This window comes from Gymnoscopelus braueri, assembly GCF_963280865.1.
Source record: "Gymnoscopelus braueri genome assembly, chromosome: 6".
Lineage (NCBI taxonomy): Eukaryota > Metazoa > Chordata > Actinopteri > Myctophiformes > Myctophidae > Gymnoscopelus > Gymnoscopelus braueri.
Genome location: NC_137607.1, coordinates 9,793,960 through 9,821,947, shown reverse-complemented (window position 1 = coordinate 9,821,947; position 27,988 = coordinate 9,793,960). Strand labels below are relative to the sequence as shown.

General features: G+C 40.3%; 1 protein-coding gene across 1 annotated transcript; it reads right to left on the bottom strand.

Moving 5' to 3' along the window:
• Positions 1-10,426: 10,426 nt before the first annotated feature.
• On the bottom strand, positions 10,427-23,805 carry LOC308086759 (uncharacterized protein). Its single transcript, XM_080430408.1, has 4 exons — positions 23,770-23,805; positions 14,026-14,167; positions 12,746-13,504; positions 10,427-12,244 (listed from the first exon to the last, which is right to left on the bottom strand). The coding sequence occupies exons 2-4, from the start codon at positions 14,132-14,134 to the stop codon at positions 10,971-10,973; spliced, it is 2,142 nt and encodes a 713-aa protein (XP_080286534.1). The 5' UTR covers positions 14,135-14,167; positions 23,770-23,805; the 3' UTR covers positions 10,427-10,970.
• Between the last annotated feature and the right edge of the window lie 4,183 nt (positions 23,806-27,988).

Genomic DNA, 27,988 nt, shown 5'->3' with positions numbered 1-27,988 from the left:
TGTTGTATGGATGATGTTTATTTCTTATGGATTAAAGTCACTCATTTGGATTAGAGCAGGGGTGTTCAACACGGCGTCTGGGACCCCTAGGGGGTCTTGTGTAATAGGAACTTATTTTTTAAATTGTATTTACAGTAACCACTTGAACCCTAGCATCCCTATTCTGGGAGGAACATTCATCGAAAATGGCAGATCTACAAGCTCATAGATCGGCAGTTTTTGGCAAATGGGTTTGGTTTAGATGGGGTAAAAGGAGCCGACCAAGTACAGAGCCAAAATAAGTATACAGGGTTTAAGTGGTTAAATGTCTGAAAATACACATGAACATGAGTCATATTAATGCTAAAGATGATGTTTAAACATTTTACACATGACATCATGATGATTGTAGCTGCCACATAATGACTGGATTTACAGGTTTTGTAGCAATTGTAGAAAAGTTAGACCTTAGTTGTCAAATGCTCAAGCATGTTCTAATCATACTTTACTGAAGACCTTTGTTGCAGAGACTCCTGCAAGATATAAGGACTGTATTTCCTAATGGGCTGATTAGGACCTTAGTATTTATGGGTAGGATATGATGCCATGCGGTCGTAAGACGACGTCACGCTGGCATTGTGTCCATATGCGGGCGTAGTACCGTATCGCCGTCGTCTTCGTAACAACCTTTTTTCCTAATATTTTATAGTCTCCGCCAGGCCGGAAGGCTGTTTTGCACCCTGACCATCCGTCAGTGGTTCCGTCTGTGAACTGCTAATCTCCGGCGCCGTTGCCTTGATCGAAGTAAAACTGTGCGCACACACCCTGGATGCCAGAGCAGAACCTCTGCCCCTAATTTTTCACATGGGCCTGTTATAGCGCCACCAGGAGGCCGATTTTTGCAAAACACATTCTTTGACAGTATTCCTACAGATTATGGCCCAAAATCCCGCAAATCGGTACACAGTATCTCTATAGTCATTGAAATATCTAAGATTGGCTTCCAAAGTTTACAGGAGTGCTCCGTTTTGAACAAAATGCCTCAAATCATGAACACAGCGTGCAATATCCGTGAAGGTTTGCACACGCATTCCCCACTAGGCTGAGGAAGAAATGCCTCTTGAAAATGTTCAAATTAGCCTCATGGTGGGCGCTATAAATGACGATTAGTGTTTTACCTATAATTGCATTGATCTGTATAACACTTTTATGCACACTCCTAGAGGCCAAGGAAAAACCTTTGCCCTGCATGTTTCACATCTGCCTTTTATAGCGCCACCAGGAGGCCGACTTATGTAAAACAATTGTTTTGATAGGGCGATGTAAACATACTTGTGAAGACATCACAACATTTTTGAACAGCAATTTTATGAATGCCATTTCTCAAGGTCTTTGTTACATTTTAACCATAACATAAGCCTAACATAAGCCTAAAGCCGAATATAGCTCACAAAAGCTGACTTGTAAATCTGTTATTTTCGGCACAGCTACGTCACTTCAACTCCAACCCATAAAAAACTGTAAAATCCTGTGTGTGTGTGTGTGTGTGTGTGTGTCAATTTAACTCTGAGAGGGTACAAATGGAACCAGGCTTTTTATTTTTAATTTCTTTTAATGAGCTAGACTTTGTCAATGAATGAGTTTGACTAGAGTAAAGCAGCTAGTGTAGAAAAGAGAAAAAAGAGTGAACAGTCAGACACCCATTCAGTCTCATGACAGTGTTCAGTCTCATGACAGTGTGTGTAATGTGTCACTATAATAGTTTGGTTTAAACAGTACAGTTGTTACTCTGCTAGTAGACGGTTAACAGTCTGTGTTGAAATGAACCATGATGGACTCCAATCAAAGTGGTTCTCAAAGTGGAGTATGGGGACCCCCAGGGGTCCTTGAGGTGGTTGAAGGGGTCCCTAGCTAAATTACCTTAGGTAATATAACATCAAAACCAGTTTAATGAATTCTATACATCCCCTATATATATATATATATATTGGCTATTTTAAAATAGATCTAAAAACTCACAATGTGTCAAGATGTGATGCATTTATTTATTTACAGGATCTTTGAATATTTTTGAAACATTTGAACACAAATCTTGTATGTGGGCTCCCTGCCACAACATATTTTCTTGACATGGAATACCTCATCCTGTCAGGTTCAGTTTAACCAACCTGGAACACATAGGGGTCCTTGAGGGGGTTCTAGGGGTCCCCGGCACTATCAGGTTCACTTTCAAGTCTTCACTCAGTGGTGAGCAGACAGATGCTGAACATACATTCATAGTATCATCAACATCATCACTTTCTGGAAACGAGCAGAAGTGGTGCATGATGAATAATATCACATCTCTTAAAGGTCGACTTGTTTTATTGTTACTTTTCATTATTTGAGTTACAGACATTGCATGTGTGTTAGCCACTGATACACCGGCTGGAGTTTGTACTATCTGCACACAAAGTAAGATCATTTCCAAGCACATATTGGTGAATGAAGCTCACTGTGTTGTGAATTGAGGCCCAAGATGCTGTGAATTCCCTCTGCACAAGGATCTCTGCTGCCCCCAAGAGGCCAAAAGCCAAACAGCAGCCAGTATGTCCAACTGCCTGGATATTTGAGGAAAAAAAGAGAAAAACAACACACAGGTGTACAAAGGTGCACCTTTCATTCACATGTGATCATATTGTTCCTTTTTCTCCATTAAACCACTTGAGCCCTAATCGGACATAACAGATCTACAAGCTCAACACATTGTGAGCTTGTGGATCTGCTATTTTTGTCAAATATCTATTTTTGTCAATTATAACAAATGTAAGAAAATTTTAAAAAAAACATGAAACTACAACTCATTGGGTCATATTATTGAAACATTGTATCAACACAAATCTTGTATCAGGGGGGGCTGGCACAAAAACATTTCAGATGGCGGTCTGTAGACAAATACATATTAATTTAGGCGTTCTTGACACAAACAAGTTTGAGAAGCACTGCTAATAGAGAAGATGTTTTCTCCAGGCCAAGGACCTCTTAGCAGAGAGATGAAGCAGAGTAATTATAATGTGAGGAATTGTTTTTATTCCATTTTAAAGAAAGCCTTCCATGCAATTTGATAAAAGGTTTCTAAAGGTAGCTTTCCATATTTAGCTGATTGTCTCATCGTGACTGTTGAGAGATTTGAGATGAGCTTAGAAGTATTCCACAGGTTTTTATTATAAGTGACCATGAGTTGTCTCTAAATGATGAAGCAGCTTTGATGACTTCATAGATTTGCTCAACAGCACATGTGATCAGTGTTGATCGGTACATTACATTTTTTTATTTTGGGTTTGTTTTAGTTTTTTTATACATATTGTCTTCACAAATTATGTTGTTGTCAATGTGTATTTTCAGACAAAATCTTCAGAAGAAAATGTGGCTATAGTAACTAACTCTGAGGGTCCAAGACCCACCTGTTGAAGACCCATGAACCCATGTTTACTTGTCTTGTACTGTTTTTGTAATTATATCACCCCTTCAGCCTGCTCAGGAACTACAGATGAAAATTAGCTTTTGGCTAACTCTGGCTCATTAACACATTCACTGCCAGAGGTTATCTAGAACAGGCTGCAGCCACTGCCAGCATTTTTAAGCATTCTCACTAATCTTTGAAGAACCACAGAATATTTTGTGCTATCACTATGTAAACATGAAGTTAGTTGATAGCATGTTCTGTTTTTTAGTTATTGGCAGTTGAATACAGCTTGATTTCACCAAAAACAGCTGTTTTTCTCTAGAAAGAGAGATACATTTTAGTGAAAGAGACACGTTACAGGCAGAAAAGTGATTTGAAAAGTGATTTGACATTTATTTTTGCCTTTAGTGACATCAGGAATCTCAACAGTAGCTGATTTAAAAAAAAATGCTTTTGAACATACTTTTATGGTTCTGTTTCACTCCAATGTCATTCAAGTGCAATCTTAGTTCAGCTCATTTCATACTCGGTAATATATTTCAAGTAACATACATCAAATAACAATAATAAATAATAATAAATCAAAGTTCAAAGTAAAAATAAATACAAAATAATAACATAAAAGGTTCAGAAAAGGTGAAAAGGTTTCACAGGTGTGTGTGTCTCTCTCTCAATACAATTACGCATTACTCCAATGTCATTCAAGTGCAACGTCAAAATAGGCTACATACAAAATAATAGAAAGGTTCACAGGGGTGTGTGTCTCTCTGTGTCTGTCTCTCTTCTTCCTCCTCAACCTTTTCAGGCTGTGACCCCCCAAAATAATCATATTTGAACTGGGGACCCCCATTTTCTTTGACTCGGTTCCACAGATAAATAGTGAAAATAGCAGATCTACAAGCAACGTGTTGCGAGTCGTTGTGAGCTCTGTTGTGGTCCTGACCCACAGGTTGAGAACCACTGATCTAGCGGTGACGTAAGAGCCTTCAAATTCCACTTGCTACCAGATTTTGCGAGAGAAATAAGCAACCAGGGGCCTGTTCCTCAAAAGGTGAATTAGAGCGAAAGCCTGGCTTTACCACCTATCCTGGCTTAATTTAGCCAGGATTAGAGCTGAATCGGTTCCACGAAAGCTGAATTATCTTGAAGATTAGTTTAGCCAGTTCACCCTGGCTAAGTTTAGCCTTATCCGATTCCACAAAAGAGAATTGAAGCAAGCCTACCTTAGTTACCATGGCAATTTAGCTGTGAAGTTAGCCTGGGGCCTGTTCCTCAAAAGGTGAATTAACAAAGCCTGGCCTTAAGCCAAATCAAGGCTTGACAAAGTCGGGTCCGAAAAGCCTCGTTTGTTCCGTTCCTCAGACGCCAAGCCAGGCTGAAAAGGAGCAACTTTGTCGAGCTAGACCTTGTCAAGACAGGCTGTGTCCAGCCAGGATAATGAAGCCAGGCTGAATGGGCGGGGATTCGCCGGCGACGTATTTCTATAAAAGACCATGAACTCGAGCACAGATTCCTTGAACTTGACCAATCACGTCCAAAACCAGAGCAGCGTTCTTCTCTGTGGCTGAATAGCAGCACTGCAGCAGCTCATGAAATCATACAAGGAAGTAAAATGTATTTAAGCAAGAAAGGAAACGCGACCGCAATAAATAGATCCAGGGAGAAAGCATGGCAAAGTATTGCACACACACACAGTGTGTGTGTGTGTGTGTGTGTGTGTGTGTGTGTGTGTGTGTGTGTGTGTGTGTGTGTGTGTGTGTGTGTGTGTGTGTGTGTGTGTGTGTGTGTGTGTGTTTGAGACGGACGGGCAACGGGACGAACGGGAACGGGACGGGGGGGGGTGTACTGCGACGGGGGCCACAACGGGACGGGACGGGGGGGGGGGGGGACGGGGGGGGGACAGGGGGGTTGACCGCGACAGGGGGCCGTGACGGGATGAGCGGGGGGGACGGGACGGGACGAGACACGCAATAAATAACCCCACATTTGACCACTTTGGTAGAGGTTTGGGTTGTGTAGTTACCTTGCCATCATGATGTAACTCCAAAGGTGGACAAGAAATAAAAAATAATTTCTCCATTGACTAGAAATTGATAATTTAAAATATGCTCCTCATTGACTTACAAAGAGGCTCCTTTAAACCCTTAACTAATAATTTTTATATATATATATATATATATATATATATATATATATATATATATATATATATATATATAAATTATTAGTTACGGGTATATGTGTGTGTATGTATGTGTCAGACATTTTTTATAATATTTTTTTTAAAATGGAATATATTATCAAACATCTAACAACAAGATGAACTATAGTGTTAACTATAACAGAGTGACAATTACATATCACATGAGTCATTGTGAAACAATTATGATTATGATTCATGGTCACACACTATTTCAGTAATTAATTTGATTATATCTTATTGTATTTATTTCATTTTATTTGAATGCAGGGTCATTAAAATGAGTCCATATACAAACACATGTTTTGAATTAACTGTGTAAAAACTTGAAGAACAAGGCACTAGATTAAGTAAGCTTGGCTGTTAGCCTGCTCCTGACCAGGCTAACTTCACAGCTAAATTGCCATGGTAACTAAGCTAGGCTTGCTTCAATTCTCTTTTGAGGAATCGGATAAGGCTAAACTTAGCCAGGGTGAACTGGCTAAACTAATCTTCAAGATAATTCACCTTTTGAGGAACCGAGTCAGCTCTAATCCTGGCTAAATTAAGCCAGGATAGGTGGAAAAGCCAGGCTTTAGCTCTAATTCACCTTTTGAGGAACAGGCCCCTGGTCAGGAGCAGGCTAACAGCCAAGCTTACTTAATCCAGTGCCTTGTTCTTCAAGTTTTTCCACAGTTAATTCAACACATGTGTTTGTATATGGACTCATTTTAATGACCCTGCATTCAAATAAAATGAAATAAATACAATAAGATATAATCAAATTAATTATATTACTGAAATAGTGTGTGACCACGAATCATAATTGTTTCACAATGACTCATGTGATATGTCATTGTCACTCTGTTAAAACTATAGTTCATATTGTTGTTTGATGTTTGATAATATATTACAATTTTTTAAAAATATTATAAAAAATGTCTAACACATACATATATATATATATAATATATATATATATAATATATATATATATATATATAATATATATATATATATGAATATATTTAAATATATACATAAATTATTAGTTACGGGTTTAAAGGAGCCTCTTTGTAAGTCAATAAGGAGCATATTTAAAATTATCAATTTCTAGTCAATGGAGAGATTATTTTTAATTTCTTGTAACTACACAACCCAAATCTCTACCAAAGTGGTCTTGCAAATGTGGGGTTATTGCGTGTCTCGTCCCGTCCCCCGTTCCCCGCTCATCCCGTCGCGGTCAACCCCCCCGTCCCGTGCGTCCCGTTGCAGTCCCCGTCGCAGTACAAAGCCCACCCCCCCCCGTCCCCGTCCCCCCCGTCCCGTCCCGTCTCGTCCGTGCCTCCTGTTGCCTGTCCGTCGCAAACACACACACACACACACACACACACACACACACACACACACACACACACACACACACACACACACACACACACACACACACACACACACACACACACACACACACACACACACACACACACACACACACACACACTCTCTGTGCGTGCTTGCAATACTTTGCCACGCTTTCTCCCTGGATCTATGTATTGCGGTCGCGTTTCCTTTTCTGTTGATAACATGTTTCACTTCCTCATATGTGTGACAAAGGTGAAACGGGGGTTTCTTAAAACTTTTGTAAATGTTTTTATTGGTGCTTAATGTATAATTATTTGCTCATTTAACCACCATCTTATTATTTTTGTACAACCGTTTTGCACTGTATTGGGTTACAATTGTTTTCCCCCGGTCCTTTGGTTCACTCATTGAGAGACATTCAGTGGCAGAGAGGTGGTCACGAGGTCCCGCCCAAGGCCACGGTCATGGCCAATGTCCCCAGACATTATGTCACCACGGACAAATGAAGGAAGAGAGAGGTGTGGTTTTGACAGGTATAAAAGAGGAGGCGGGACAGTTGAAAGGAGAAGCAGAGCCCCAGAGAGACAGAGGGTCAGACGGAGAGAGGAAGCAGAGGAGGAGGTTGTATGAGAGCCCCGGAATAAAGTGAGGGAACTTGAGCGAGTTACACCAGCCACCAAGCAGTTGGAAGCCGAGGTGTACCTATCTATGAGCAAAGAGGGAGGAACGATCGAACCGAAGGGGAGGAAGAGAGAGCGAGACCAGACCATAAGCAGAGGACCATACGAACCGAGACCAGACCATAAAAGGAGCGCTGAGACGAAGAGTGGTGATAACGTTGTATACGCAACCTACTCAGCGCCAGGTGTAAAAGCCTGGCCTGTCAGTAAGTACCGATCCATGCAACGTTCATCCTTGTATAACCACCAACTGTGAAAACGCGCATGTACTTTACCAATGTACAGTGAACTGGTCATAGTTTCTATCATTGCAGAAGGAGAGAAAGAAGAAAAGAAGACAGACGACTGGCTTAAAAACCCTCTTCCTACTTACCCCCATATATGGACATGCAGCATTTCCCCCTGAAACGAAACGTGTTGAGTATCTCAAAGCACTTTATTGGCACAGCACTTTTCTTATGAAGTATTGTTGCACAGAAACCCCTGCTAATTGAAAACCTGTTGACCAAGCCCTGCGTAATTTGCACAACTTTATAATTCATTTTATAGTTGTTGTGTAAATTGCTTTGTTGTGTTTTAGTTAGGTTTTATTAGTATAGTGTTATTTTGATTGTTTTTAAGGCACAGAAGCCACTGTATTAGGGACCAATAAATATACTTACCTTTTTGATACATTTTGCATCCGTGTCCAGTTTCTCAAGGGAATTTTCTAAAGTGTTGTGTTCTCAAAACCAAAGTATTGAAACTTACCAGTAACTCGAACCTGTGAAAGCCGGTAGAAGTAAAGGTGTATTTAAAGGGGACCCTCCTCTATAAAAAAGGTGGCGTAGTCGACAAACTAAACAATATTAAGATTGGACTTTGTAGATATAAATTATATTATAAAACATACATTAACCACTTTAACCCCAATCTGGGAACCCAAAGCCAAATGAGAATGAAAAACAGCGCCCTCTGCTGTTTGTACTATCTCATTTTAGCTGAATCTGTTCTTGAGAGATTACTTTAACCCTATTCTATACCTAGGCTATTTGAAAATAGCCGATCTACAAGCTGTGAGCTTGTAGATCTGCTATTTTCAAACATTTTAGTACTTTTACTTTTGGTACTTTAAAAGTACAAAAGTATTGGTATCAAAATGTACTTACTCAAGTAAATTTTGAATTCCGGACTTTTACTTGTAACAGAGTACTTCTGCATTGCAGTATTGATACTTTTACTTAAGTAAAACATTTGAGTACTTTTTCCACCACTGCAATCATAGGACCTTTTATACAGAGATGAGCTCAGTTCTCCTGTCTGCTCCATTCAGTCAGAGGTTCTCTAACAGTGTGCTGTGAGACAAGTCCAGGTGTGACTTGAGATTTTGTGACAACCGTACCATATTATTATTATTATTATTAGTGAACCTGGGGTGACAGGGCCTTCTCTGCGGCTGCCCCCACACTGTGGAACTCACTCCCAGCTCACATCAGAGCTGCCCCCGCACCCTCACCATGGTTAAAACCATGCTCAAAACCCACCTTTTCAGAATCGCATTCCCTACATAAAACCCCAACCCTTGCCCCTCCCTTTTGTTTTGTTTACTTTTATCTTTGTTATAGTTTTAATCCTTTTTAACTAGTCGATTCTAATAAAGTTGTTTTTATGTGCTCTGTAAAGCGCCTTTGAGTACCTAGAAAAGCGCTATATAAATGATATGCATTATTATTATTATTGTAAAATATCTTATATATATTATATTATAAAATTGCCTAGAGGGTCGACAGTGGACCGTTGGCCGTCACAAACATAACATCCGTCCTTGCGAGGCGCACCGTTGCGCCAATCTGCACCAAACTTGGCACAAACATTATTCAGGGGACTGCCATCAGAATAGCCACACCAGGGACCACTTCAGGGGCTCCCACGGGCCACAGGCTCACCTTTGTTCTTATCCGCATCAAACTTGGCACAAACACTGTTCTGCCATGACAAAAGTCACAGTAAGAAAGCAATAGCCAGAACTCTGAAGTCCTTCTGGTACTTTTAATTCATAAGCGCACGGACACGCACAGCAAACATGGATGTGGTTTGGCGTCAAGCCTTCCTCAGCGTGTAATCCAGATACACGCTGAGGAGGGCTTGACACTTGAATTAAAAGTACCAGAAGGACTTCGGAATGCTGGCTATTGCTTTCTAACTGTGACTCTTTGGGTTTTCTACTATGACAAAAGTCACACCGGAGGCCACATGTGGCCCCCAGGCACCTTGTCAGGGGCCCCCGGGGACCACAAGCACACCGTTAATGAAATCCGCACCAGACTTCTCACAAACACTGTTCAGGGGTCTGCCATGAGAATAGTCACAACAAAAAAAACTAAATTGAACATATATGGGGCGCTACAGTTGTATGGGGCCCGTAGCGGCCTAAAACATATATATATATATTTTTATAATCTATAAAATATAACAAATAAATGTGTTAACCTGGCATCCCTGTTTGGGGTAGGTCATATGTATTATATGTCACATAAATAAAGTTTATCTACAAGCTCGAGCAGCTATTTTAGCTGTGAATACAGGTGTGTGTAGAGATTCTCCATTGGTGTGCCTTGGACACAAAGTATGAAAAGCACTGCATTACAGTGCTGCCTTGAACAGCTTCAACAAACATTAAGCACAGAGCTCATCAACAGAGACAGTCATTATCACTGCCTCCAGGCAAAACACAACACACTTGTTCTTCATCTACTGATGGATTTATTTGGCTCAATCACAGCATTCTAATATCGGCTTCTATCCACCGTTGAACTGTTAATGAATAAAGATATAAAGTAAACTAGCACTAAAAATATGCATACGATGTGAACATAACAGTAGATAAACATATGCATGCTATTGTACAACAAAACTTAAATTTCATAAAGACAAAAAATACACCTTAAAGTAAAAATCACTGACTGCATACAACTGTAATGAAATGAGTCTGTAAACTAAATGTCCATGAAGAGACAATGCAAAATTCATATTTGGACAAACAAACATCTCCTTCCACTTAAAGTCTCCAAATGGAGGAGGAAGTGTAACCACTAACTGTGTCCTCTTGACACAGAGTTCAAGGGCAGAAACATAAACACCTCCTGCACAGTGGTAACACAAAAAACAACTCACATAAAAATATTTCCACAGCTAACATCAGCATATCCACTATGCAAAGATGAGGCTTTAAACTATGCCTGTTAAAACCCTTCGTACACTATTCACAACTGAAAGGCTTATTTTCCAGTAGTGTGAATTGTTTGAATGTGTTTATTTAAGGAAGTCAGACATCCAAACGCTTTCACACAATGGTCAAAGTGGTAGGGTCGTTCTCTCCTGTATGTATTCTCTGGTGACGTTTAAGATCACTGCTCTGGCTGAACCCTTTCCCACACTGGTGACAGTGGTAGGGCTTCTCTCCTGTATGAATTCTCTGGTGAATTGTGAGAGTACTTTTGTGGCTGAACCGTTCCCCACACTGGTCACAGTGGTGGGGTTTATGTCCTGTATGTATTCTCTGGTGAATTTTGAGATGACTGTGTAGGGTGAACATTTTCCCACACTGGTCACAATGGTGGGGTTTATGTCCTGTATGTATTCTCTGGTGAATTTTGAGATTACTGTTCTGGTTGAACACTTTCCCACACTGGTCACAGTGGTAGGGCTTCTCTCCAGTATGAATTCTCTGGTGAATTTTGAGAGTACTTTTGTGGCTGAACCGTTCTCCACACTGGTCACAGTGGTAGGGCTTCTCTCTTGTATGAATTCTCTGGTGCTGTTTGAGATTACTGCTTAGGCTGAACGTTTTCCCACACTGGTCGCAATGGTGGGGTTTATATCCTGTATGTATCCTCTGGTGAATTTGGAGATTACCGCTCTGGCTGAACACTTTCCCACACTGATCACAGTAGTAGGGCTTCTCTCCTGTATGCAATCTCTGGTGATTTTTTAGATGATCTTTTCTGCCGAACATCATCCCACACTGGTCACAACAAAAAACATTATTTCCTGTTTGACTCCTCGTGGATGTTCTTTGCTTTAATGACTTCGGGTTCTGAGACAGCTTGTTGCTCAAAGACAATCTTTGTCCTTCCACATGTTGCACCTTGTGTGATTCCAGTGTGTTTACAACTGACTCAACATTTCTGTTCCTGCAGTTATCACTGTCATCAGTATCAGATTCAGAACAGTGTGAAGAGATGAGCTGGTCATCACTAGTTGGTTGCGATGCTAGTATTGTCATGTGTTCAGTTGAGGTGCTAGCTTGAGGCTCCGTCGCTCTGTTTTCATCATCAGCTTCGCTTTTCACTGCCAATAATGTCCACGATGACCCTGCAGCCTCCCCTGAGCTTAGAAGCATCTCCTCCTGTTTCACCTGGACCAGACTGGGCCTCCTCTCCTGCTGTTCCTCTTTAATCTGTGGAGGTTCTGGTTTCACCTGGACCAGACTGGGGCTCCTCTCCTGCTGTTCCTCTTTATTGTGTGGAGGTTCTAGTTTCACCTGGACCAGACTGGGGCTCCTCTCCTGCTGTTCAGGGGAAACCTCCTCTTTACAAACAGGAAGTAGAGTGAGGTCTAGAAGGAGGAGAGAGGAGGGAGAACATCAGGGGAGAACAACTCAATAGCCAAATTCCAATTCCTCAACGTCTGCCTCCTCTGCACTCCAGCATGAATCAGAAATGGTTCACATAAATGTTCATTTGCTTTAGGGTGAGCACAGAGTGAGTAGAGAGGAGGCTCCCCAAGCCGCTTAGAGCGATGATAAGTGAGTGTACATTAAGTGTAGATTTCATTGGCTTTCCCGACTTCCCTATCCCTTAACAGAAGCGTTGAGTGACTATCTATTTTGTTGGCAAGGATGACGAATTAATAAATTAATTCCTGACAGTCAATGTGTTAATACAATAATACTGCCTACTTTGCAACCCTTTGCTGTTGGTTATTAAAAACTTTAAGCAACATTAAAGAGATCCGTCTTTAAAATACTGTATAGCACGTAGCTTGTAGATCGACCACTATGAACATATGATTCTGTAGTAGTCAGTTGAAACATCCAGTTAATAAAACGGTACATACCTATCCTGTACAGCTTTACTACAGGTTGCAGCATTGCATCAAACAGTCTTTTGTGGCTGAACCGTTCCCCACACTGGTCACATTGGTAGGGCTTCTCTCCTGTATGAATTATCTGGTGCTGTTTGAGATTACTGTTTAGGCTGAACGTTTTCCCACACTGGTCACAATGGTGGGGTTCTGTTTTTTGTTTGTTTTTTGGTTCTGTTTTTTTCACTGCCAATAATGTCAACGATGACCCTGCAGCCTCCCCTGAGCTTAGAAGCATCTCCTCCTGTTCCTCTTTAGTCTGTGGAGGTTCTGGTTTCACCTGGACCAGACTGGGGCTCCTCTCCTGCTGTTCCTCTTTAATCTGTGGAGGTTCTAGTTTCACCTGGACCAAACTGGGCCTCCTCTCCTGCTGTTCCTCTTTAATCTGTGGAGGTTCTGGTTTCACCTGGACCAGACTGGGGCTCCTCTCCTGCTGTTCCTCTTTAATCTGTGGAGGTTCTAGTTTCACCTGGACCAGACTGGGCCTCCTCTCCGGCTGTTCCTCTTTAATCTGTGGAGGTTCTAGTTTCACCTGGACCAGACTGGGGCTCCTCTCCTGCTGTTCCTCTTTAATCTGTGGAGGTTCTAGTTTCACCTGGACCAGACTGGGCCTCCTCTCCGGCTGTTCCTCTTTAATGTGTAGAGGTTCTAGTTTCACCTGGACTAGACTGGGGCTCCTCTCTTGCTGTTCAGGGGAAACCTCCTCTTTACACACAGGAAGTAGAGTGAGGTCTAGAAGGAGGAGAGAGGAGGGAGAACATCAGGGGAGAGTAACTCAATAGCCAAATTCCAATTCCTCAACGTCTGCCTCCTCCGCACTCCAGCATGAATCAGAAATGGTTCACATAAATGTTCATTTGCTTTAGGGGGAGCAAAGAGTGAGTAGAGAGGAGGCTCCCCAAGCCGCTTGGAGCGATGATAAGGGAGTGTACATTAAGTGTAGATTTCAGTGGCTTTCCCGACTTCCCTATCCCTTAACAGAAGCGTTGAGTGACTATCTATTTTGTTGGCAAGGATGATGAATTAATAAATTAATTCCTGACAGTCAATATGTTAATACAATAATACTGCCTACTTTGCAACCCTTTGCTGTTGGTCATTAAAAACTTTAAGCAACATTAAAGAGATCTGTCTTTAAAATACTGTATAGCACGTAGCTTGTAGATCGACCACTATGAACATATGATTCTGTAAATACAGACTTCTCTCTGTAGTAGTCAGTTGAAACATCCAGTTAATAAAACAGTACATACCTATCCTGTACAACTTTACTACAGGTTGCAGCATCGCATCAAACAGTCCATGTCTCTGGTCCATCTCTCGCTGTTCCTCTGACCATGTTAATGATCTTTTGGAGGCCATCTCTCTTGATAGCGTAGATCTCTCCCTGTGGTGCTCTGTGGAAATAGAATAAAAAACATTTAGTTTTCATTCATCAACCTTACATACCACAGAGAAGATCACTGAAGAGCTTCAACAAAACAGTGGTGGTTTTATGTTCAATCAACATCACATTTAGAAGACTTTCATGATACTTTTAAAAGACTTTGCAAAGACTCACTTCTAAAGAATTTGTCACAGACAGGGCTCAAATGTAAGTGTTTTACTTGGTAGAACTGCTGCTACCAATTTAAAAAATAAGGAGCACCAGAAGAGATTAGGAGCACCCACCAAAATTTAAGGAGCACCCATATGCATCATGTATTATTTTATTTGTTTTACATAATTAATAAAAAACAATAACATAACTATGTGGTTTACAAATATCTTACAATGATGAAAGTAGCCTTAAAAATGACTAGTAGACCACTGGGACTTTATGTAATATTCTGGGGCCAGGATTTAAAATGTAGTGTCCTGACTCTGTCCCACATCCATCCATCTCTTCAAAGAGACTGAGGTATCAAACATCTCCAGATGAGGACCCTCTACACTGATTTCATTCAATCACATGTTCATCCGTTTTTTTATTCAACTTTCCTAGCCTATTTAGATATTATAATTGTCTAAATAGGCTAGGATTTAGACAATTATAGCGCTGGAATAACAGCGACTCAGCACTCAGCCCCGCACCGTTGTGTCAATGAGTTAACTACACGCTACATGCTATTACAGGGCTCGATATTAACGGTTGTCCGCTTTTCCTGACAAGTGATTAACAATTTAGGACATGCAGATTAAAATCGGAGTTGTCCATCGGACAAGTAAATATTTTCTCCACAATAATGTGACGCTTATGTGAAGCATAACACTCACTCGGTTATGCACCGTTGTATCATATGGAGAAGTCTACTCATTGTTGTAGTTGTCCAATACATTATTGTACTTGTGTATGATTAGCTGTACATTTCTCAAGATGAAATTCAAAACGCATTGATTTTAGACTGGCAGGGCTTGACATTAACTTTTTGAGGCGTAAGTTTCCCATTCACTTGTACAGGCACTAAACCTATATATACGTTTATAACTTTGAAGTGCTCATGTGGCCAATAGTCGCTTCTTTTGGGCCTGTTTTCATAGACCTGGTTGTTTATTTCTTTTGCAAAATCTGGCAACACTGATCACTTGGCTTTGAAGAGGAGCAGATCTACAAGCTCTCAACATGTCAAACTTCAATGCATGGTGGGCTTGTAAATCGGCTATTATGATTAACAAATAGTGGTATTGGTATTTTCTTACGTTCAAATACCATGCCATCGAACAAAAACTATTTGGGTCAGCTCTAAATATGTTTTTAAATGGCCATCGGCCTTCCCTTTTCTCTAAATATAAAAGAAAAACATTTAAAAAAAACACTAATGGCCACATTACACAGTTTTCTTTTCTTTCTTTTTTGTACTTGAGCTCATTTTTACACGGACAAGTAACTTTAGTGCCCGGACAAGTGAATAAGACATTTACTTGTGCCTCAAAAAGTTAATGTCAAGCCCTGAGTACCATATAAATACTGTAGCTATTACAGTAGGGCACTCTGATTGCATGTCATTCTCTGTCAAATATAATATAACATATTAAAATATATTTATAATAATATTTATTCAGAAATAGCAGCATTATCAGCCACAATGTGCATTTGTCATTTTAAAAGAAAAGCCGAAATCCCCAAATTTTGTAGGAAATAAATACTACAGCCAGACAGCCACACAGGCTGTAACATAAATAAAGTATATCAAATAATGGAAATACAGCATTTCATTGTTATATTCAATTAGTTCACAGCATATCTTATTTAAAGTAATATATTGTCTCCGGTTTTGAACCTAGCCCACTGATCTGATGTGGAGATCTAGGGTAAATGTACTCAAACTTTTATGTTTTCTCTCTGTGAAATATTGAAGTTGTGTGAATTGTATGGGATATCAACCATTCTAGGCCTAATGGCTACCCCTGCTATTCAGTTCATTGCAAACATGGACTTGTATACAAGCTTGTAGATCGGCTATTTTCACCGAATGTTCAGTCCCAGAACGGGGACACATGTAGTCAAAATAAGTAAGTAAATAAAGAGTGGTTGCAATAGCTTTAGTTGTATTGTTAACAGGAAGGTTAGCATCCCCATCTACTGTTAGCATTCAGCTCATGTTAATACATGTATGTCTTAACTCATTGAGTGCCCAAATTATTAATATCTATTTCTGGCCATTACGATTTTTATTTTTTTATTTTTTCAAAGTAAAACAAAAGTGCTTAGGAAGCGAGATACAGCCTTTTTCAGTTATAAGTTAAACAAGGAGTGGAAGGAGCTGCAAATCTTCAGATAATGATATCTTGGCCTTTTTTTTCGAGTTTATTTCTATTTTTTTCAAAAACACGTGAAACACGTTAATGGCACGTTGCACCATAGCGCTAAAACACGTGAAACACGTTAATGGCACTCAATGAGTTAAATGTAGGTCCTAATGAGGTCACAACAGTCATGTTAATAAATGTGTTAATTGTAGGTCCTAATGAGGTCACAACAGTCATGTTATTGTAAAATCTTCTACAATGACCATGAATTCCACAACACATTCAAACAACACACAGAGGTTATTTTCTATGTCGCTGTTGGAAAGTAGAACAATATCCGGAGCAGAAACAGAAGCAGTGTCAGAGAATGATTCACTGATGTACATTATCTAATTAAATTACATTGAAAGCAAAAAGCTAAATTTTTGAAGAAAATATCAATCTTTCCTCCTCTTTCCTTGCGGAACTTGGCTCCGCTTCATTACTGACGGCACCCCCCCCTCCCTCCCTCCCAAACTGTTTTATGTACATATTTTTCTTTTGGATTACTCGTTTGTATGATGAGTTTGCATGGTATTGTATCTGTGTCTGTCATTAAATGTTTTGATGAATTGAGTACACAGGACCCCAATGGAAACAAGCCATAGTGCTTTCTTGGGTTTAAAATCCTCTTAGCAGACCTTGTATTGAACTGTACTTTCCTGTGCTTTTATTTTGCAAACTGTTAATAAAGTATTCAATCAATCAATCACTGGCGTGCCAATAATCACGGTAAAGCTCACCCTCTCATGTGCCTATTCCCATATTGTTGAAGCAAGGGGGCGGGGAGGCGGGGCTGGGAGGCCACGCCCCTTCCAGGCATGGCGCCGTTTTAGCCGAGTTGCCTCGCTTCAAACAAACAATGTATCGCGACGGAGAGACACATATTTTTCCAGAGTTTTTTTCTTTCAACGGAGAAAACAAACGAACGGTAAGAAACTCCAACTCAACTCGTTAACTCAAGGCGTTATTGTGTTGCTATGTGGGGGGGGGACAACAAAAGCCAGGTCGGCCTTGCATCAAAGCCCCGCCTCGCGCCTCCTCCTCCTCGCGCCGCCTCGTGTCAAAGCCCCGCCTCGCGCCTCCTCACGTAAAAAAGCCTGTCTCGAAAAGCCATGCCTCGCGCCGAAGCCCCGCGCCTAAAAGCGAGCGCTCCTCTTTCAATTTCCCTGGAATGCCAATTTCCCTGTGACATATACATGCTTCTGCTGACCGAACCATATGCCCAGACCGTGGTTTTGCCAGAAGGTATATTTAACGTTTAAAAAGACATGTTGGCCTGGAAATGTGGTAAAATACTTTGTAATGACAATTCAATGTTAATAATTTGCGAGAACCCTTCCTTTTGTACCGACTCTTCCAAAAGCACTTTACGGCAGAGTTTGGTGTGAGGACGGGTCCGGTCATGCTTTTGGCACTGGAGAGACAGATCGCACGGTACAACGGTGTTTGTGAGCAAACCTGTGCCAAGATGAAAACATCAGCTGCAGGGACCCCTCTCGTTGCCATCCGCAGCCCGTTAATGAAGCGTGTGCACACGACCAGTCGCAGTGGGGAACTTTGTTTCATTGACTCGTCTGGCAATATGGACAGCGAGAGCACCAGGGTATTCCTGCTCCTCACGCACAGCTGTGCAGGTGGTTTACCACTTGGAATGATCCTCTGTCAAAGTGAATATCAGGCCACTTATAGTTGAGGGTTTGCAGCTGCTGATAGGGATGGAGCTCGAAAACCGGGTCCATTATATACCCGGGCATGAATTTATCGAGACCCGGGTATCGATGAGCTTTGGGCTTGTCGAGCCTGTTATCGAGTGCAGCGGCCCATGACGTCATGTCTAAACTATCAAAACAAGAGGCGATCAAGAAATAAATCGAATCACCCACGCTGGCACAAACATGTCGGTCTAAAAGTGTATTGATAGCTGCAAGTTGTGCCAAACAGCGCTGCCCGGGGAAACAAGGAAGAGGAATTTTATTGGCTCACTACATCACTATTTTAAGGGGACTGTAAGCGTCCATTTGGTTCCATTTGTACACTCGGGTGGTTGCGTCGTTGTTGTGTTTACATGTGCGGTGCAGCGGTGAAACAATAGCGTTAACGAGTGAAACGCTCAAAAGTTTCACTCGTCCTCTTCTACCCAAGGTAGCAAGTCTCCGTTGACAATTTTAATAATCCAATTGATAATAATCCGTTTGGGATCTCCCTGTGAATGAATAACTAGTGTTGCTTGAGCGTGTCCGTCTTCTCAGTCTATCGTTGCCGAAAATGGCAGATCTACAAGCTCACAACGTGGTGCGAACAGACGCAGTGTGAGCTTGGAGATCGGCTATGTTTGGTGCGTGACACTGTCGTACGATGAAGTATAAATTGTGCTTTTAAAGTGACAGTACACACATTAACCGTTTCTTCAATATTATTTTCCAAAAGTAAAAAGGTCACTTGCCTTCTGTCTGTTAGAAAAGTACTGTATTTGAAGGCCCTAGTAAAATGTAGTGCGAGTGATATATTTTGGTTAAAACAAAGAAAAAAGAATAGAAAAAATAAATATGCATTTTTTTGTTTATAAAGAGTTGAAGAGACATGGAGATATTTTTCACTTTTGTCATCTTCATTTAATTTTAGATAGTGGTCAGCCACAACCTCACTGTCACAACTGGCCAATAAAAAAGGATACCGGTTCTGTTCAGAATCTTTCGTCTCACGTCTTTTTTCTTAATAGAAAAAGATCGATAGTGGGCTCGATAAAAGCTCGGTTCGATAAGCAGGATCGATAAGGTGCTCATTATCAATAAATATTAACGAGCTCCATCATCCCTAGCTGCTGAAAGAGTTGCTTCCAGAAAAAGCCTTTAATGGAAAAGCAGGCCCCACTCTTTTCATGACCGACGACAGCGAGGCAGAGAGGGGGGCACTGCGCCAAGTCTTCCCCCAGGCAACCCTGCTGCTTTGTTCATTCCATGTCCTCCAAGCTGTGTGGAGATGGCTGTGGAGCAAAGACCATGCCATAACACTCAAGGACCGAAAGGTTCTGTACACAGTTGTGAAGGGCCTCCTTTATGCAGATGAAGTGGCACAGGTGGAGCAACTCTACGAACAGGCCATAGCCACAGTTGTTAACCCATTAATACCTGGAACGCATCTGTGTCACTTTTTTCAAAAATAGCAGATATACAAGCTCGCGCTACGAGCTTGTAGATCTGCTATTTTTGAAAAATCTTCACATTTTTTTTTTTTTTTTTCAAAAAACTGTTAGAATTTAGATTTTTTTAAAGAATCGCCTCAGGTCTTAACTCTATAACTGCCAAAGACGTTTATAAACGTCTTTGAGAAATTAGCTGTTGCCTGCCAAAGACGTTTAAAAACGTCATGAAAAAAAGAAAAAAATTCTAAAAAGATTCTCTAATTATTTAGTATTGACACCTTTTCGATATTCCAAACGAATAAGGAGATAACAATTTCCAAAGATTTGCTGCTCCATCCACTTCAATGTTAAAATTGAAACGGACAAACAATTCACAATGTTTTTTGGTTTGAAACCACTGGTTTTGAGCTATTTTCAAACATCAAACACCACATGACAACAAGGTCAAATTGACCTCGTTGACATTTGTGAAACCACACCTGAATCTCATCTGTGATTAGAAATTTTCTGGGGATCAATCATACTTGAGAAAAATATTTTGTGGCTATGCGAAAAGGTACCAAAATCGGTCAAAACCCTGGCAGGCTACAGACTGTTTCTGAAAAAACTCTGGCAGGGCAAGAGTTAATGGGTTAAGAGGTACAGTGTAGCCATGTCATAGATAATGATATTTTAAGAATAATTCCTCTATCTGCTATGTGTTTAATGTTGTTTGTGTTTTTAGCTACCCTAGGTTCCTGAAATACTTAAAGGACCTGTACCGCCGTCGGGAGAGTTGGGCTTACAGCTTCAGGAAGGCCATGCCAACACGTGGCAATAACACAAACAACTTTGTGGAGGCAGCAATGCGAGTGTTAAAGGGATACTTCACTTTAGGGCCGGGGAAACATTTAAAAAATATATTAAAAATAAATGAAAAAAGTTATGGAAAATTCATGGCCCCCTCACGCATTAGTAGGACACTCTAATGCGTGAGGGGGCCATGAATTTTCCATAACTTTTTTCATTTATTTTTAATATATTTTTTAAATGTTTCCCCGGCCCGAAAGTGAAGTATCCCTTTAAGGACATCTCTTTTCCCTATAATGCCTCCTTTCTCCTGCTTATAACTTTTGGAATTTATTTCATATTGTTTTTTATATATCTTTTAGATTGATGCCAGAAGTTTTAAGGTGAAGAGCAGCACAACTTCAGGACTGACCTACTCTGTAGACATGGAGTCTAAGTTTTGCACCTGTCCAGTGGGGCAAACAGGTGCACCATGCAAGCACCAGGCTGCGGTGGTGAAGGCATTCGGTGTCTTTTCTGCCAACTACGTTCCTGTAACACCGGAAATGAGGGCGGACCTGCTCAAACTGACAACAGCAGGTATGGTTTGGGTTTATCACCCGTTGCAATACTCTTATGTATGCAGTTGTTTGCTTTTGTTGTTCTCATGCTACAGCACTACAGTAATTAACAAAGATGCAATTACGTAGACTGTTTCAGGTGCCAAAGGTGCAGCAGTAGTGCGCCGCACGTTTCTGATGGCTCTGAAGGCAGATCAAACTGGAGAGAGTAAGTCCTAATGCAATAAATCACAGCAATAAACAGCAATAAATCAAAATATACATCATGTATATTGGACTTTGCAAACACAACAGTGTCACAGCGGAAAAGAAGGGAATATGAACAATAATTCACCCTATGGGTGGGTGGTAGCATTGTAATAACAGGAGTACGGTTGTGTCCACCATCTGCAGACTTTAATCAACCTCTTCAACCAAGCCACCATGAACACTCCACCCCGCTCGAGTCTGCTCCAAGTGCAGGTACTCCGCCTGCGTCCACTCCTGACCACCCTGTGCTACATGATGAAGAGGGTAAGAATAATAAACTAGCTGTATATACAAATACTTCATTATAGAACATTATTTTGTGTACATTTAATTCTAAGCACAGATATTGTGGGAATAGTAAGATCCTACTGTCACTGTAAAGTTGTACCTGTTTTAACAGACGCACCAGACTGTTGCATCCTCATGGACCTCCTGAGTAACGGCATCACCACCATGCACATCACCTTAAAAAATAATGCCATGCTCTCCGATCACACTATAGCTACACTTACCAAGCGGTTTGTAGGATAAGGATAATTCCTTTTAACAGGACGTTCATGAAAGTCCTTGCGGGCTTGTTTCCAATGAGGGCCTGTGAGCAATTAGGGGTAAAGAGTCTTACTCAGGGACAAATTTCATTTCATCGACACATATGCTGGCGTGGCCTGGAATCGTACCTGAGGCAACCAGGGCTTCTGGCTCCCTAGGCGGGCTCACTAACCACTCAGCTATGGCCGCCCCGTAGCTGTAAGTAACCCATCAATGGAGAACTATGCCATTCGCTCCATTTGTGGGTTCACAACAAACACGACCGTAAAAGCAAGGGCAATCCGACGAGCAGCGAGGCGATCAGGCAAATGTTTCAATGTCATTTACATTGAATAAAAGCAAAAAGCTTAATCCTTGAAGAAAATATCAATCTTTCCTTGCGGAACTTGGCTCCGCCTCATTCCTGACCCCCCCCCCCCCCCCCCGAAATGTTTAATGTACATATTTTTCTTTTTGATTGCTACTAGTTTATATGATGATTTTGCATAGTATTGTATATGTGTCTGTCATTAAATGTTTTGATGAATTGAGTACACAGGACCCCAATGGAAACAAGCCATAGTGCTTTCTTGGGTTTAAAATCCTCTTAGCAGACCTTGTATTGAACTGTACTTTCCTGTGCTTTTATTTTGCAAACTTAATAAAGTATTCAATCAATCACTGCGTGCCAATAATCACGGTAAAGCTCACCCTCTTAAGTGATCTTGCTTAACCCATTGAGACTTGAAGCCGATTCTACATGTCTCCTAAATTTCAACAGTGTTCTGAAAAACGTATGTTTATATCAGTGGTGCTCAATCTTTTTCATGTCAAAGACCCCCAACATTATATGTATTTGGCCACGGACACCCATCAAAATATTTTGTTCCAGGGACCCCCAGAAGCAACGATTGGAGTTAAAAATGTTCTCTTTAAATATATATATATATTCAAAGATTTGCACACATTTTCACGATTTTTCAAAAATAGCAGATCTACAAGCTTGTATATCTGCTATTTTTGAATAGCCCAAAGTGTAAAATAATGCTTTTTAGCTCAAATCTAAAAATGACACAGTTCCAGGTCTTAATGGGTTAATTCTAGGCCTAGTAGCTACCCTAACCCTGAAACATGACTGTCTGACAGTAATGATGATACTTCAAACTGTTTGTTGCACTTTCTCCATTTACAGCCCGTAGGTACATCTACATAAACGTTCAGATTTCAAATATAAAGCTCTCACCTCATGGCCACGGATGTTACAATGTACATCGGGTGGGTCTAAGTACCTGTATCTTCCGTATTGTTAAATAAAAATAATTTTAATCCGATCGGGCAGCCATTTTTTCACATAGTTATAATATAACAGAGTGCAATACACCTGCCAACTGATAGGATCGCGCAGTTTAAAGCCTATGGCGAAAATTCGGGGAAAATGGCCACCGATCGGATTATAATGATTTTTATTGAACAATACGGAAGATACGGGTACTTAGACCCACCCGATGTAAATTGTAACATCCGTGGCCATGAGGTCAGCACTTTATAATTGAAATCTGAACGTTTATGTAGATGTACGAGCTGTAACTGGAGAAAGAGCAAAAAACAGGTTGAAGATCCGCCATGACGCTCTGGACGGACGAGCGTCGTGTGATCCATGGCTAGTGGCTACCCTTGCTATTCAGTTCATTCAGTAAAACATGGACTTGTTTGACAACAGTCATGTTATTGTAAAACCTCCTACAATGACCATGAATTCCACAACAAATTCCAACAACTCACATTTGATTTCGATCTGCTTGACTGCTGTAGCAGCTATGCTAGCACACTATGCTAACTGCTTAGCTTATTGTCCTTATCCACGGTGTGGGTTAATATGTGACGCAGTAACATTCTCAACTGAACACAAACACACATTCTATAGTGAAAACAACAAGAAGATACAACATGAACTTTACCTGATAGACTTACACAATCAATGACGTCACTGAGAGGCTCCAGCTTTTAATCCGTTTGAGGCGACGTAACCTCGCGTCACCAGTCTCTGGAAAAGAGGCGACGAGGAAAACAAGACAGAGTGTTGCCAGATTGTGTGAGAGAAATAAGCAACTAGGTCTAGGAAAACAAGCCCAAAAGAAGCAACTAGGCCATTATGAGCACTTTAACCTTTTACTGTATTGAAAATAGCCTACAAGCTCACAATCTACAAGCTCACAATTTACAAACTCACAACGCGTTGCGATGCAAAACGTTGTGAGCTTGTAGATCGGCTATTTTCAAAAAATCTTGAAATAAAATGTGGAATAGTTAATAATATAATTCTAACAACACAACACATTCTAACAACACAAATCTGGTGTGGGGGTCCATGGCACAAATCATTTTCAGATGGGGGTTACGGGTTAGGGACAAATATATATTAATTTGGGGGTCCTTGACATGAAAGCACTTGCTAACCACAGGTTAAAATAAATTTAAAAATGTGAGGCAAGCCCAAATAATCAACTACACTTTAGAAGCAAGACCAGAAAACCGCAACCACCAATATTTAAGGAACTCCACAGAAAAATAAGCAGCTTATAATAAGTGGACATGGCAACACTGGTTTCTGGCTCGTTCGTATCACGATTTGGCTGTCTCGCGATACCGTGGCATGTTCCGAAACTTACTTAACAGGACAGGTGGGCACCAAAACCATCTGGGCACTAAGGACAACTGGGCACTGTTCTTTAAACCTCCAAACACAACACAACAACGAGGTCAAAAGTACAATATAAGAGTTTATTTGAAAAAAATATAAAGTAGGCTACTGTTAAAGAATAGAACAAATTGGGAAAATACCGAAAAGAATTAAGGATACCAAAAAAAAGGTCAAATGATCAATGTTAAGATAGAGAAAACATAGTTAAACAGTACACTATAAAATGATAGAAAAAAATATATAGACAATATAGTAAGTAGCCTACTGTTAAAAAAGATAGAACAGTACACTATAAAATGTTGAAGAAACGGTCAAATAATCAATGTTAACATAGCTAACCAGAAAACAGTACACTGTAAGATGGTTTTTAGATAAATAGTAGCCTACTGTTAAAAAGTACACATTAAAAAGACCCCCCCCCCCCTCATCACTATGTATGCTGTGCACAGGGTGAGTTAAATATCACTTACCAACAACAAAGCAGCATGCTATGTAGAGTTAAAAAACACTTGTGGACACAGATCCTAATTCAGGTGCCCACTCGTCCAGGTGCCCACATGTCCCTAGTGCCCAGATGTCCTGGTGCCCACCTCTCCAGGTGCCCAGTCATCCCAAAAGTATGGTGCGCAAATGTCCCTAGTGCCCACCTGTCTTGTATTCCATGAATACACTTCCTACACACACAGTGGTACCACAAAATAAACCAATGCCTGTTAAATAAACCACAGAAACAATGAATACATTAAAACATAAAATAATGGCGTAATGATGAAGGCAGCTGAAGTCATTACTACAGCCCAAGGTAAAGTAGTTTGATAGTTCTTCTGTTTGTGTTAAAGGTATGATCCCAATTCATCCCATTAGTCTGGCATGTAGTTAAACATAACTTATATGATATATAAATACATTATTTTGACACTGATGACAGTACAGTACATCAAGTAAGATGAGATAAAAATCATTTAAATGGTCATTTGGCCATTGATCTGTTCAGCCCCTAGAGGGTAGTGTAAACCTATTTTTGTTCTTATCCAGGGGGAAATGTTGCAGAACAGCAGCAGTGAGAATCTCTCTCTCTCTCTCTCTCTCTCTCTCTCTCTCTCTCTCTCTCTCTCGCTCTCTCTCTCTCTCTCTCTCTCTCTCTCTCTCGCTCTCTCTCTCTCTCGTGTGTTATGTTTGATTACTATGTTCAACTGTGACCTACTGTGGCCTACACTCAAAAAAATAATCTATTGGATGAACGCAATTCAATTGTAGGCAGTTTTTCCATCCAATAAATATATCTAGCCCCAACTCAAACTAAGTGCATTCAATCCAATGAATGTTTTTCAATTAGTCGAACTCATTTTTAGCAAATTAACATAAGGTCAAATAAATACTTTACATGAATCAAATTGATTTACATTAGTCCAACTCATTTTTAGCAAATTAACGTAAGGTCAAATTAAATAAATACTTTACATGAATCAAATTGATTTACATTAGTCCAACTCATTTTTAGCAAATTGACGTAAGGTAAAATAAATACTTTAAATGAATCAAATTGGTTTACATTTGTCCAACTCAAACTAATATAACTTAAATGTGCTGGTGCAACTCATTTCTATCTAATAAAGCCAACGTATAATCATTACATTAATAAAGTTACACTAAATTTACTTTTTCGAACTCAAACTAATTGTACTTACAGTTTCTAGCCCCATAAGACATGCACTTAAGACAAAACTTTGGTTATCATTTGTTTTTATTTAAATCCTGCAGGGAACTCTTTTCCCCCTTTTACATTTTGTGCAACAATGCAACATGAAATACAAACAAAAATATCAGTGCAGGTTATAAAATGTTATAGTTCACCCAAAAAATTACTTATTTTCTAATTGCACACCCCATGAAGCCTTGAATTCATTTTTAGTTTCTGTTGCATTCCTAAGCCAGAAATGTCTCCTAGATCCGTCGGTCATCAAATTATTGGCTTAGGAATAGGACAAAAACTAAAAAGTCTCCATGAATTCAAGGCTTCATGGGGTGTGTAATTGATAGAAAATAAGTCATGTTTTGAGTGTACTACCCCTTTAACAGTTAAAACATTAAAGTGCAGGTTAAACTTCGACCTTTTAGGTTTTTTCTCAGCAGCAAGGTGAACACGTTTATGAACTTTTTTTAACTGATTCACACAAAGGTGAAAACTTTTAAAACATATTTTAAGAACAATTTGGTCAATGTGTATTCTTTTCAACAATACTTTTTTAAAGTATGACCCTTTAAGTTTTTTAATTTACGCAGCAAGGTGAAAATGTTTTTTAACAAACTGATTCACTCAAAGGTGAAAACCTTTTAAAATGTACAGCTTTTTTTTAAAAACAATTTAAGAGTGTTACTCCTCATGTGCTTTGAATCAAAAGTCCAGTTACAGCTTCAGAACTGTTGAAAACAATAATGCCCAGTCTTAATTACGCCTCTCTAAGACAAACATGCCACCTGTCCCAGCAGGTAGGTGGCATCTGAGTTCCCAGACATCCTAGGAGTCCATGAGGTCATGAGGTCATGAGGTCAGTTAAGCTCAGGCCTGTCTTAGACAAACCAGAGTCCATGAGTTCAATGATGGTCGCATTGACTTGTAGATTAAAGTGAAAGGGAAAAAAAATAAAAAAAAGATCAAGCATGCATGGTGACAAAGAACTGTGTCCAGCTCTTATGCAAACAACTTGATTTTCAGCTGCGCTATCTTTGTATTCAGCTTGTGTGCATCCAAATTCATTATGATCTTCTGGATGAACTCAAATGTGTACTTGAACTTGTCTGGGTAGCTTAAGTCAAGCGCATAAATGAGGCCAAACAGCATGATGAACCCAAGTATGACACTGCCGATGTTATTCAGGACCTTAACGCCTTCGATGACAATGCCAACATCCTCTGGCTCCCCATTTTCATTCTTCCCAGCCGCGTAGATCCCCATGAGTCCCATGTCGGTCTCTGCACCCTCAGCATTGGAGTCCTATAAAAGACAAACAAAGACGCAAAATGCTGAACACCATAGAGAGGAAAACTATATCCAAAAACACAAATAAACATTCTTAGATAGAAGTAGACCAAGTGTTTAGTACATAGGATAACACTGTTCCAACACTACATAGGAAACAGTGATAAAGTAACTTACCAGATATTCCTTGAAGAGCAAGTTGGGATCCTCATTGAGGTACAACATCAGGCATTTCAAGACGCGCTCCCTCCTTGTGTTTATGTTGACACACTAAAGTGATGACAAACAAAAACAGAATTTAGACAAATTGTGTTTGACTGAAGACCAGAGGATTGAATCTGTCCAGATGTCCCTGAGCAATATACCTAATCCCTAAATGCACCCAATGAGGCTGTAGTTGTCTTGCATGATTTACACAGTCATTGGTGTGAGTGGATGAATGAAATGCAAACAATGTAAAGTGCTTTGGATAAGAGCACCAAATGAGCAGGCCATT

What these genes read in the sequence shown, in the direction of transcription:
- LOC308086759 (XM_080430408.1), bottom strand. Translation starts at nt 14,134, where the DNA reads ATGGCCTCCAAAAGATCATTAACATGGTCAGAGGAACAGCGAGAGATG. An exon ending in AGTAAAGTTGTACAGGATAG is followed by an intron (nt 13,505 to 14,025) that starts GTATGTACTGTT and finishes TCCTCCTTCTAG; the next exon opens with ACCTCACTCTACTTCCTGTG. An exon ending in AGTAAAGCTGTACAGGATAG is followed by an intron (nt 12,245 to 12,745) that starts GTATGTACCGTT and finishes TCCTCCTTCTAG; the next exon opens with ACCTCACTCTACTTCCTGTT.